Source organism: Zonotrichia leucophrys, chromosome 11 (genome assembly GCF_028769735.1).
Source record: "Zonotrichia leucophrys gambelii isolate GWCS_2022_RI chromosome 11, RI_Zleu_2.0, whole genome shotgun sequence".
In the NCBI taxonomy this organism is placed as follows: domain Eukaryota; kingdom Metazoa; phylum Chordata; class Aves; order Passeriformes; family Passerellidae; genus Zonotrichia; species Zonotrichia leucophrys.
The window spans coordinates 17,016,847-17,030,277 of NC_088181.1; the positions used below are offsets into that span (position 1 = coordinate 17,016,847).

The 13,431-nt window shown below is 41.0% G+C and overlaps 1 protein-coding gene across 2 annotated transcripts in view; it reads right to left on the reverse strand.

The window, feature by feature from the left end:
* The window catches only part of PEPD (peptidase D), a 150,917-nt gene that overhangs the window by 37,548 nt on the left and 99,938 nt on the right, over positions 1-13,431 (reverse strand). For both annotated transcript variants that reach the window (XM_064723274.1, XM_064723275.1), the window contains exon 12: positions 3,763-3,911. In XM_064723274.1, coding sequence (XP_064579344.1) covers positions 3,763-3,911 — 149 coding nt within the window. The remainder of the gene's footprint in view (positions 1-3,762; positions 3,912-13,431) is intronic.

Sequence of the window (13,431 nt, forward strand, 5' to 3'; positions counted from 1 at the left end):
CTGCATTTAATGTGCCTCAACCTTTGGCAAATCCAATGAGATTAAAAAAGAAAATAGAAGTGAGACAAATTAGGACACATGGCTTTACAACTGCACTCTTTTTAAACTATTCTTTCCATGTAGCATATATCTGTAAAGCATATATATATATATATATATATATATAAATTGTTTCTCAAATCACTGTCCTGAGAAAGAAACAGACAATGCCTCAGCCACTGAAGGAAATGAAAGTGTCAATTTTCTGCACATCTGCCCCTGTATTTTAGTTCTGTGGAAGAGGAAATTTAATGCAGATGGACTTGACACAATTAAGAATATCCCCTAAGCAGAAATCCAACATTCCTCTCTAACATCTTGGATCATAGGCCTACTTTGTAGGAAAGACAATTAGCCCACTGCCACACAAGCACACTTTTCTGACTTTCTCTTCAGTGACAAGCATCACTGTCTTCATCAGTGCTCCATGTTCAGTGGTTTCAAAACTGCTGATTATGCAAGACTGAGTCTTCCTCCCCCTTTTTTTTTAAACAGATTTTGTTTGTGGCAGAAGTTGTGACAACTGCACTGTACTTAGGCTGTAATCCTACAGAGAGTGTTTCTTAACTTTCAGAATATATTATTTGCCTTGCAGAAGGAATTCTTTTTTAGGAGTTGCAAGGTAAGGACACCCATATATATGATTAGAGCTGTTTGTATATTGGGACCATGCATAGAATGTAGCAGATGAATGCTTCTCTATAATGAAATACAATATTTTGGAGTATTTTAAAAATTATAACAACTGTATATATATACAGTTATAAATATACAAATTCTGTGTATATAGAAATATACACAGAATTTTATTAGGAGATCTATTATCTCTCAGAAAATACCAGCACTCAAAAGTTAATTAGGTTCACATGAGAGCCAAACTGTAGGAAGAAATGCAAATCTCTGAATTAAACACACCTATCCAGAACGTTTAAGGTTGCTAGCAAGCTGTGTCCTTCCATAAACACAGTTATGTAAGCCAGTATTTGGTCAGTGACTCTCCTAAAGTACTCATCCCTACCTTGCAGTCAGAAAGACCCCAGGAATAATTAATATCCCGATGACAACTACCAGAAGTGCCCTGTGAGCCCTGCCACAAGGCACAATTAAGGAGACAAACAGCATTTCCTACACTGTGCTGTGCCCACCCTCACCCAGGCTGCTCCAGGAATGGCTCCTGCCACCTGACCAAGCACTTGGCTGGCTCTGACCTTAGGAACCCTGGGAAATGAAGAGTAGCAAAAATAACAGCAAAATCAACATAGGCTCCATAATCCAGAATATCTCACTAAAACATGGTGGCTCTTGATTTTAAATTTAGTGCCTCCAACCCTGCAAGCTCTTTTGCCTTCTCTTTTGGAGACACAAAGTATTACAGGGAGAAGAGACTTGTGAATTCACATCATCATTTCTTGCTCCCCTTAGTGGCAGTGCCTGGCTCCCCCAGGGGCAGATCCCAGTGCTTTAGTCCAGGAGCTCCCAAATGAGGAAATGAGGTTTGTTTAAGGAGCTGCACCTCTCTCCCTGCAATGTTTCCCCCTGGACAGCAGTGACAATGGCATCAGCCCCCTGAGGGGCTCTGGGCTCTCTCTGCAGCCTGATAAGTCTGTGACACTAACCATGCTGTAAAGGTCAGCATTTCCATTTCTCCTTTTTCAGAATCCTGCTCTTCCAGGAGATCTTAAAAAGGACCTAAAGAGCAGACTTCTCAGATGGTGAAAAGTTTTGCATGTTACCAGACTCTTGACTGGATCTGTAATTCAAGAGTCCAGGTTGCATTTCATTGCACTCTGAAGTACAAAAGGAATGAAACCAACGAACCAGTCCACAGCCCATTTTCTGTAGATACAAAATTCATCATTACTGGTCTCCTGAAGAGTGTAAATGCATTTGCACCGTTCTTCCAAACAGGCAGGACAACAATAAAAACAGAAAGTTCAGTCCCTTTTTCTGCCAGATTAAGAATGATTTGTCTGTGTGTGGATCTCAAGCTCCCAAAGCTAGTAAAAGACTCTTGCAAGTACTTCTCAGAAATACTCAATTTAGTGTGTCCTTACTTTCTGACACTGTAAATAAAGTGTTCAGCAAACTGAAAAACTCTCTACACTACCCTGAGCACAACATCATATTAGCTCTCAAATTCTGAAGACAGTCTGCAACTTATTAGCATAAAATACTGCTAAAAATGTTACATGAAATTAAAGGTGACACTGAAATGCAACATGAACTGTGAAGAGGAATAGGGATAAGTCTTGAGGGGAGGAACAGCAGATGATGAAGAATGCATATTGTTATTAAAATAGCAAAATATCTAGTCTCATTTTGCAGATAAATACCAAGTGTTATTTCTCCTGATTCCTGGAGAGGCTACCTAGAACACAGGCTAGACAGAGTTAAAGGAATAAATAGGGATTTATTCAAAAGGCTTTCAAAGGATTCACCTTGGGCAGAACAAGAGCCTGGCCAAGGCTACCCCCAGGATGGACAATGGATCACACAGTTTCCCACTTTTATAAGTTTTGGCCCATTTCCATATTGAGGTTAATTGTCCAATTACAACTCCAGGTTATGCAGTCCCATCCTCCCAGTTTGCTGTCCTCTATTACCTGATGTTTACAATTTTAGGCCTGAAGCTGCAATGGTGTCCTCAGTTCCCAGGCTGGAAAGGATTGTTTAGTCTGACTGAACTGTGAGGATAACCTGCTAACACTCTATATGAGGCTCAGAGTTATATACTAATGTACAATCTGGAAAATATGAAAGCTAAAACCTAAGGCATCACTCCCTTGCAAAGTGCTCAAATCAACAGAGCTGCTGGCAGCCAGTGTAACAGGAAAATTGCTTCTGTTCCAACAGGCAATCCAGAAAGCTCAGGCACTCAGGGCCTGATGACTGAAGACTAATACAGCACATTTAAAGGATAAGTGTGCTTTGTGCATTGAGTACATTCTTCTTGAAGATGTTCCATTAGTAATACTGAGAAATGCTCAAGTACCTTCACCAGTGACAAAATCACAGCAGCAGCTAGCTCTAAAACATTTATTTACTGGCCTGAAAGCAGAATGGGAGAAAAATAAGGTTTTCATTAAGGCAGACAGTTGTTTCAAATGAAAATGTGTATTTGTTGGATCAGTTTGCCTGCAATTTAAAGGCATACAGTGAAGTACCCAATAGCCAGTGCTTTTGAAAGCTTTTTAAGGCTAATTATCCTTCCCAAAGATGCACACTCCATCCCTTTCTTCAATAGAAGATTTCTATTGTGCCTACACATAAAATGCAGAAGATACTTGAAACAAACTGAAGCACAACATGTGCTCACACGAACTCTGACTGCAGCATTTGGCAGAAGCTCCCTGAAAAGATGGCTGTGTGTGTCAAGACACATCTGAACAACAACTGTCATCATTACTGGTTTCATGAAGACTGTAAATGCATTTGCATCATTCTTCCCAACAGGCAAGACAACAATAAGAACAGAAAGTAGATGAAAGGAATTAAAAATAAATAAATATTAAAGTATCATATTAATTGTATTAATAATTGTTTCTATGTTATGCCTTTAGAAGTGTATGGAAAATGTTGTGTATACATTAGAAGCTGCTTAACCATGGAAATTAATTTTATCATCTTGTTCCCTTCCACCACTTTCTGAAATGCAAATATAATTGATTTGACAGCCTGAATGCTGCTACCAAAGCTCAGAATTCCTGCTGGCAGATGTTTTACCTGGCTTGACTGCTGCCATGACAGCCCTTGAGGCCTTCAGCACTGCCTCATAGATAGCCCTCTGGTCAGCTGTGAACTTGCCATTGGCAGGGAAGGTGCAGGTGATGTCAGAGCTGTAGCAGTAATATTCTCCTCCCATATCAAACAGGCTGAAAAGGAAACACAGGGGAAAGAAATGAAAATTTAGTTCCAAAGAAATAGCAGAACATGGTGGTAGAACATTTGTCTTACTCTGCACTCAGTAACATCTACATTTTGGTAGATCACCAAATAATTGCTATCAGACTCTGCTGTAGCTGATCAGCAAATCACTGCTTGAACCCTGTTCTAAGTAAAGCAGGGTGTCAGTCCCTTGGAATCCCCTGGCAGAAGGGTGTCTGCATTCCATATGGCTTAAATGAACACCCTTATGGGCTGTGCTGGTCAGGATGGGAATGCTCAGAGAACACAGAAATGAAGATAAAAAGTACATGAAGAATCCACTTTAAACTTCTCAGTTTCAGTTTCTAGGAATTCTTCTCAGAAGAAAAAACATATCCTTTTTTCTTTCCTGAAAAATGCTAGCACCACATACAGCATCCAGCTTCCACTACAGAATCTCACTTAACAGAGAAATGTTAATGGAATAAGGATTATGGAAAGAGCCAACCACAAAAGTACACACAGTACAGCTCTCTGCACCAGAGGCAGAAGAAAGAAATTATGAAGTGCTTTTTTTATGGGGCCAAAGAACCTGGCTTACCCCTTAAGAAGTGCATTTATTCTATACATGACTAAATGACTCACCACTGATTGCTCAGCTGCCAGAAATCAAGCTACAAGAACAGCAAGTGGGACTCTACACCCTTGTGAGGACCATGTGAGACATTTGCAGTACCATGCTTCTCAAGCCTGCTGGATAAAGCATTGCAGTGCCTTCAGCAGGATCAGAAATCAGTAAATAACCAAATAACCATTTGGACCAGACAACACTTGAGCAAATAACCCCCTTGGTTCATCATGCATTGATTGCAGGAAGGAACATTTTACATACAAGATTTTGATCTTCATACAGTATTTGTGTGACCTCCTGATTTCTGTGGTAATGAGTCAGAGTTGAAATCTGTGAATTTAAGTCTTCTTCCAACGACCCCAAGGAAATCACCATAAGAAATATGATTTTCCTTCACTGTGTTTGAAAACCTTGGAGTTTTCCTCCTCTTGCTGCTGTTTCACAGCAGGGTCAGTCAGCAGCACAAGCAGAAGGCAGGGCACTCCTCTGGGGCACCCTCTCTGTCACTGAGTCCTAATTACAGCAGCAATTAGGAAAACCTGCAGTGTGGCTCTGTCCCCATGCAGCATGTGTGACCAGGTAAGGATAAATATAAACTACCACAGAAATTGCTATCACACTCTGCTGCAGTGATCACCATTTCCAACACAACTGCACTGAAAGCAACGCACAGTGAGTAAACAAAGGCAATCATGAGAAAACTGAAGAATATTTCAGCAGGGCTAGGGCTCTTCTTGCTGCATTGCACACACAGCCACATGAAGATTTACTCCAAGAACTTTTCAAATCCACTCTACGATTTCCTCCATGAACAAATCTCTGCCCTGCCTGGAGTCTTTGCCAGCCTCCCCAGACTGGGCAAGGCTCAGCTGCAGAGACTTGCAGGACTGGAACATCAGGAACTGCCCCAGTGGCTGCAGCTGCACCAGCCTTAAAGCTGCAGCAGCAGCTCCTCAGGAGAGAGCTCAGAGAGAGAGCAAAGTTATCTGTGTTACCAGGTGGTGCACACACCACAGTCATTCCCCTAAATATGGAATATGGAAAGTTAAATCAGAAATTTGCCAGTTGAAAAAAGATACAAAACAGGCAGGAAATGTCAGGGTGAAAAAACCACGACTGGACACCAGAACAGGAACTGTAAACCAGCCTGGCCAAACCTCAAAATCAGAAACACCATCAACACTGTCTAAGCTTTGATTTTATGGTTAGACTCACTTCTAAAAATTACTAAAGCTGCACATAAAAATTCTACAGACACAGAAAAGCAGTTACAGCAACTGGGAATCATGGAAGAAGCTGCTACATTCTGTAATGTACCAACAAGAAACAGATCAGTTCTAAACCTTTGAACCCATCCCAGACTGAACCTTTCAAAGTCACAAATCAAGTTTCAAGATGCTCTGTGGGCTCTGCAGCAGGGCTGTGGCCTAACTGTTGCACTTACAAGTGTAAATGCCAATTCAGCAGGTTGACACTAAAGCTGTGACAACTTGAGAACTCCTTGAACATGTCTACTGGAAGTTGCTATGCTTTGTGTATTTTATTGTATATTTTACCCTGCAAAGTAGTTATTCTGAACTTACCAGAGGCAGAATTTTACCTATGTCTTTACCCTTACAATTATCAGCATTTTCTCAAACCCATTCATCACTCAGTGGCTGTTAAATAATTTTTGAATTACAGGAGAACTGAATGGAAAAAAAAAATATCCCAAAGCTGCTGGTACACCAAAACAAGGCTCACAAGCTAGGAAGCACCATTTGTTCAGGTCTCTTGGCTTCCAGACAAGAGGAGACATGAGGGAAGATGATCTTTCAAATTCCACCACAGACCATCCAGCCTGTATGCTTCAGTGAGAAAGCATCCAAACCAAATGGGACATCTGGGAGATATTTTGGCTCTTATCAGGAATTCTCTTCCATTTAACTTCAGTTGGGAACATATCCATTAGCTAAAATGTTGCCCAAGACATGGAAATAGCCAAAATATTGTAGTTATACTGAGAAAATAATGGAAGCCTGAGAAGATCCCAGTTTCATGTATTTGCTTGCCAGGCAAAATAAATGGTGAAGCACATTTATATCAAATCAAATAAAATGTTTGACAGCTACTATCTTTTCCTGTTGACTAACCAGAAAAAAAATTTGTAAGAGAAGGTTCCTTATAAAAAGCACATTTATTTTACACTGAAATTAGATGGTAAATTGAAAAAGATACTACCAGTGCATTCTAGTTTGTTCTCAACTGCATGTACAAAATTACCTGTCTGGTAGTGTGGTCTTAAAAGGGTCACATACAGAAACAACTACTTAATGTTATTTGGAATGTTATCAAATGCAGCAGCAATATAAACAAATGCAGAAATGAAAACAGGCCTACAGGCATCTTGATCTATAGCTTACCTCTTAAGAGCTGTTTAAAAACAGAACAACATATGCAATAATATCATAAACATTCACCAAACCCTATCACATCTCCCTTTTAGATGGATTAAGTGCTACACATGTAGCAGCCTGTGTATGTCATCATTACATATATATTGCATAAACTTTACATTTTGTATGACAAAACTGTGAGTTCAGTTTTCTGCTGAATGATGAAAAACTTCATTCTAAAAATACCCTTTCACCACTCCTTCTGCAGCAAGAACAATTGTGAATTGCTGATTTCAATGAGATGACAGGGTTGAGGTTGTCAGGTTTCTGAGGCATTGGAAAGGGATGCTGATCAGAGGAGTGGTGCTGACCAAAGAGAGACATTGGGTTTTATGTCAAACTGTTCATTGATTCAGCTTGGAGCTGAGGAGGCCAGCTCAATCTCTTTGAAAGCCTTCTGAGAGAAAGCTGATCCTGCTTTGCATCATTCTGTTGTGAGCAAAACAACAAACACCTTCATTTCAGGGTGAAAATAATAATGTATAAAGCAGATTTAACAGCCAGAAGACCTGGGCACCCCATGAAAACTCCATGCTATTGTTTCAATTTATTTTCTAGAATGACCAGGGAACCATACCATAAGTAAAAGATGCATAGCAAAAACAGTCTAAACTTCTTGGAATTATGGACATAGCTCTCCCAGTGGAGGCTTCAGTTCTGTGTGTGTACACAATCTTTCTACAAAACATATTGCAAAATACTGTAAACATTACTAACTAAAACTGAACAATGCAAAATATAAGAAAAATCAGATAACATGCCAGTTGTTCTACTGACAGAATGAACCAGTAATCCAACATTAGCCAACAGCATTGGAATACAAGGTTCCTTCTGCCTGCTTTATAAGCCACCTTCAAAAATAACTAACAGCATTTAATTGCTTTCACAGGGAAAAACACAAACCCACAAGTTTCAATCATTTTGCACATAAACCAGTATCATAGTCAAAAAGAAGGAGAGACGTGTGTGACATGCCACAGCAGTGCAGACAGGCTTGGCTGGACATGCCCCTCCTCAGAGCAGCCCTTCCCAGCAAGTCCCTGCAGCATTCTGCCAGGCACAACACAACTGGGGCTCTGCTCTCCGTGCAGGAACCCAGCAGGGAAGTTGGGAGGAAATATTTCAAGTCCTGTCAATTTTAAAATGAATACAGGTTTGTAAGTCAATGCTGGAACTGAAACACAACGTGATGCACAAAAGCTCCTTTCCCCTCCTTTCCCTCTGAAACAAAACACATGAGTAAGACATGGCTGTGTTACTTTCACAGAATATTGGCACCACAAAATGCAGATTTATAGTTACATTTTTTGCTTTCAAGCCAAGAAAAATAATATGCATTTTGATATTGATTTTAGCTTTCTTAACCTTTGACTGTGAAGCACCACGAACACTTTGCGTAACACTTTAAATTTGAACACTGTGGACTATAAAAAGTCATAGTTCTTTTCTCCATAAAGTCACTGTATACCATTTTTCAAAAATAAAGCATCATCTTCCTTTAAGCATGTGTTTTACTTTTATAGGCTTGCTGACACTTTTATTGTCAAATAATTTGAAACTGCCAGGCAATGAAGCAAATTATGGCCAATATCACAATGGGAAGCAATACTTTATTTGGGATATCTGAGCCATGTGTAGGAATTGTTATGATCCAAGCACCAACCCAGCCCAAAGACAAGCTCTCGCAGGCATTTTTTGGGAAGCCTACATCTACTCCCACGAGCTAACACATAAAGCTGTCACCTTCCTGCTCCACAGAGCTGCTTGATCTGTACACTCAGAGCTGGATCTCCTCATGGTGGTTATAAAAGAATTACTCTTGTGCAGCTGTTAATGTGGCAGAGTGATGACTGGGGTGAGACCCAGGTGGATGTCCTTGTGCAATGCACCCTGATCCTGAGCATCACCCACCTGCAGCCCACCTCCTCCCCAGTCTGTTCTCAGGACAAATCTTCCCTTCCTCTGGCTGGGTTTGCAAGACCAGCAATTAGAAAACTGATATTGCCCTATCTTACAGTGCCCTCCTCACTCCTCAGGTGAAACAGGTGTGAAAACTGAAGCACTTTACTCAGCAACATTTACTGAGGTTTCAGGGGTTTGAGCCATTACTAACCAACACACCAATGAGCAGCCACACAGATGAACTGGTGCCAGCCAGTTTTGGGACAGCAGGAATAAAGGTACACACAGTTTTGTCTTCCTCTTACTGCCATAAAAGCAAGTCACCCCCAGCTGGAGATTTATGCTGTGTGATCTCAGCACACTCTGCTCTGAGTTCACAGAGAGCACTCTGTGCTTTACACCTCATGCAGCAATTAAATCCTTAAGTATTCACACACTCACAAAATCCAACTGTTTGTTTGGTTAAACACTTCTAAGGCAATTTCAAGCTTAAGGGAACTAGGTATCAGCATTTCTATGAGATATGTTTTGGAAACAGGCCAGCTGATGTGGAAATAGGGTGGTTTAATAGGAGACCACAGGAATGAATTAATGTAAATGATATCACAAGGAAGAAAACAGAGAGATAAATGACACACACTCTTTCATACATTTGCATCTTAACTAGCCAAGAGTTATCAATTAAAAAAGCAACACCAGGTAAGATAAGATCACAAACCCCAGGAGAGAATTGGGACAGCATAGTGTATAGTCCTACCATGCTCAGGATGAGGTTTTTTGAGAGAAGCCTTGCTGTTACCAGCTTCCATCTGACATGGCAGACAAGGAACTTGTACTGGCTCTGTCTTGAAGCCAGACTTGGCTCACTGGTTTAAAGCCAGCTTTTTGTCATCAGCACCCCTGGAGTCAAGAATAACCTTTAAAAAGTGTTGGAGAATACTTTTTGTGTAGGAGATTTGATTCTGGGTATTCACAAGAAATCAAGTTTTTGTTTAAGCCTCCTGTTCAGAAAGAGAGGCTGCAGCCAGAGGTAAATGTACTTTCACTGCATGGCCACTCTCCACCCAGCTGCAAGTCAGGTAACCACGGGCTCCCACACTTATTGTTTCTCTTCAATTCTTTTCATCTTGTCTACCTTCTCCATGACTTTTTTATCGTTGCTCATCTTGTACCACTGTCTCACTTCACAGGCTTTCCCAAACTATCTCAAAGATTATGGGAGTTTTGTCTCAAACTCTTCACACAGAAGATGACAAAATCCACCACTAACCAAGCTTTGCTCAGTTAGAGTGTAATAAAAATAAATATCTCTGTCTACACTGAATTTTGAAGGAGAGAAGATTGCCTGCCTGGATCTCTACAATCCCAACTACAGAGACTTCAGTGGCTGTAGCAAGAATACACAAAAGTTTGAGCTGGCTGGATTAAAAAATAGAAAAGAAAATAAAACAACTGAACACAAAAGCTTCAGTGGGTGTTGGTGCCTGCAGTGCTCAGGTTTCCCCTCAGTGTCACACAGGACACAGAATCAGAGAATCAGAGAATCTGGCTCACAGAATCAGAGCAGCAGTGTGCTGGTGTGAGGGAGTTGTGCCCCTGCTCTACTGCTTCAGCCCTGATGCTGAGAGAAAACCAACAGAGTATGGGAATGTCCTCTCTTACAATGATTTGAGCTAAGCAGACCTTCAGATCCATTTCTCCCATAGGATATGAAATCTAAATCTCACTGAATTTACCAATGAGCTGCATGCAAGAGCTGGTTCAGTAAACACCCATGTACACTAGGAAGATTGCTATTTTCATCCACAGGCTAAGAAGGAGTCCCTTGCTTACAGCATTTATGTCTTGAATAAATCTAAGATGAGATCCTTAAGTTTCTGCACTAAAACAATCAATTCCATGACCAAATATAAACCCTCTTCTATCCCCAGGTAGTTTGCATTAATGCCTTCTTAAAAAGGTTAAGTTTGCCCAGAGCAAAGAGCCAAAAAATCTTCAGACTGGCTTGTTCACAGATAAATTCACCCCAAGTGCCATTCTCAGAGTTTCAGCTAAAGCAGAGGGATGTTTCTGATACCGAGGGGTTGTACACAAATCACAAGTACTGGGAACACCATGCTGGGCTGGGGGAAGGAGCAATGAGGGCTCCACAGGATGCAGAAGGCAGCTGAAAACCTCAGCCAGATCCCTCTGACAGTGTGCCAGAGACCAGAAAAAGTTCTGATGAAAGGGTTACCTATCTGACTTGTCTTTTTGCTGAATGGATGGGTTTTTTTCTGTCTTTACTTCCCTAATTATTATCCCTTTTTAACAGACATATTTACTAAGCCTCTCAAGTCACTCTCTTCAGCAGTACTCTCTTTAGCAGAGACAATTTGCTGAAAAATCAGCAGAGGTGGCAGCAAACTCCAAGTTCTGACTAGTTTCCATCCATGAGGAGCCTCCCCACTGGAAAAGCAGTATCTGGGGCACTCATGGCTGCAGATGACTTGCTCCAGCAAGGAGCAAGGAAGCCAGAGCTGCAGGAAGAGAGGGAGCATCCAGGGAGAAACCTGCATTGGCAGCTTCCCAATTGCTTGTTTGCTTCCCAATGGTTGATTGCTTCCCAATGAACACAACAGCAGCAAAGCTCACTGGCTCCTCACCAGAATGTGTCTCAGGGTAAGAACAGCACAGCTCCATTTGGAAGTCACTGAATGGCTGCAGTTGACTAAACCAGTCCATTTCTAGATGTCTGCTGAGAAGTGGGAGTACTGAAAGTGAATTGTAAAAGTTTGATATTTCCAAAGCAGGCCATGATTCTTGGGTGCTGGCAATCAGAAGTACAAGGCTTGGCTTCCAGCAGCTGTGTCTGGGCACTCTGACCTGTGCTGCCCTGACAAACAGCCACTGGAGAGCAGCTGAACACGTGAAGGGGCAGATGTTACTTCATGATCTTACTGTAAATATTGTCACGTTTTCTTACGTGTGTGGGCATGCTCACACATGTGTCCATCAAAGTAAAACACTTTCAATGTTTTCCATGATGAAAACTGGGCCAGTATCCAATGGCACAGGTTCACTTGGTTTTTTTGTTGATTGGTCAAGCAACCTCCAAATTATCAATTCTCAAATGGAACACAACAGACAGGAGTTTTAGAATACTCTACAGAAGCTGACAACTGAATGAAAAACCCCTGAGAAGAAGTTGCTAGCCATTCCATGGGCATGTCCAAAAGCTCAAGCCAAGTGCACAGCAGTGAAGGCAGCAACCAGTATTTCCAAAAAGGAGGCTGCCTATTCCCCTGCTGAGCAGGTTATTTTGCCTGTAAGAACATTTCTTTCCTATTTGAAGGAAACACCCACTCCTCATGGCAGCACCTGAAGTGGATTGTAGGCAACTGCAATTAGGAATAGTCCTGCCCTGAACAGGGGCTCAGAAATAAGTAATCAATAAGCAATTGTGTGAGTGTTAAACTAAACTCCCCCTGAGGCTCTGCCACACTGTGCCCCTGCTGTGGGGAATGAGATTCTCTGGGCAGACACAAGGGAAGAACTGGCACTGACCTGATACAAGGACTGGGAATTACATCTGCTCATCTGCTTCAGGGGCAGCACACAGAAGTTGTGCTGGGGACTTGGAGTGGTTTAAAAGCCAGGCAGACTCCCACTAAAAGTGCATTTTGACCTACCCAATTCACTTCCTCACACCAATGGGAAAGATTTTGCTACTGAATTCCATCCAGCACAAGCAACATCCATCAAGAGTACTTCTATCACACTGCATGTGTGTTTGTGTTAAAGACCACCACAAAAAGCAGATTACAAGTCCAACAGCAGCCAGGTTTTTTCAGAATATGCTGGGAGTGCTATGCTAAAACTATGACAGATAAAACTCACAGTTGACAATTAAAAAGACATTTCACATACATTATAGACAGCAAAAATTACAAGGCAGACTATAATACAGCCCTTAAAGGAAAGCTAAAATTTGTTACAGCAAACACACTACTAATACTTAGTGATCTGAGCTTTGGTGAATAGGCTTATTCTTATTTCTGACAGAAAGCAACCTCACAGCCTGAATTAACCAGTACTAACAGAAGCCATTCAATTACAGCAAAATTATTGTTAATTCTAGCAAATACATTTCTCTATTTTTAATCAAATTCAATTTTTCTGAATTAGCATAAAATTAATATAGTCCACAGGTACAACAAAATGAAAAATACCTACACTTGATGAAAACAGTAAATATTAATCAAACCAGAGGAATCAGGCCAAAGGAATTATTTCAGAAATGGATAGCCAGTTAATTTTGCAATCAACCAGTAAGTAGCAGCAATGTACTTTGTATTATTATTAGAAACAAAGCCATTACTACCAACAAGCTGTTTCAAAACTGCAGACTGAAAAGTTAAAGCTAACCATAATTTTTGCATATTATTACAGCACTGAACTTCAAAATGCATAAAAGTGCACAAGGCCAAATGAAAATACTGGTCCCACCCACATAAAATGGTTGAGCATTTACATCTGACACATGAACATCCTGAGATCTTACAAGCTGTGCTTTCAAGA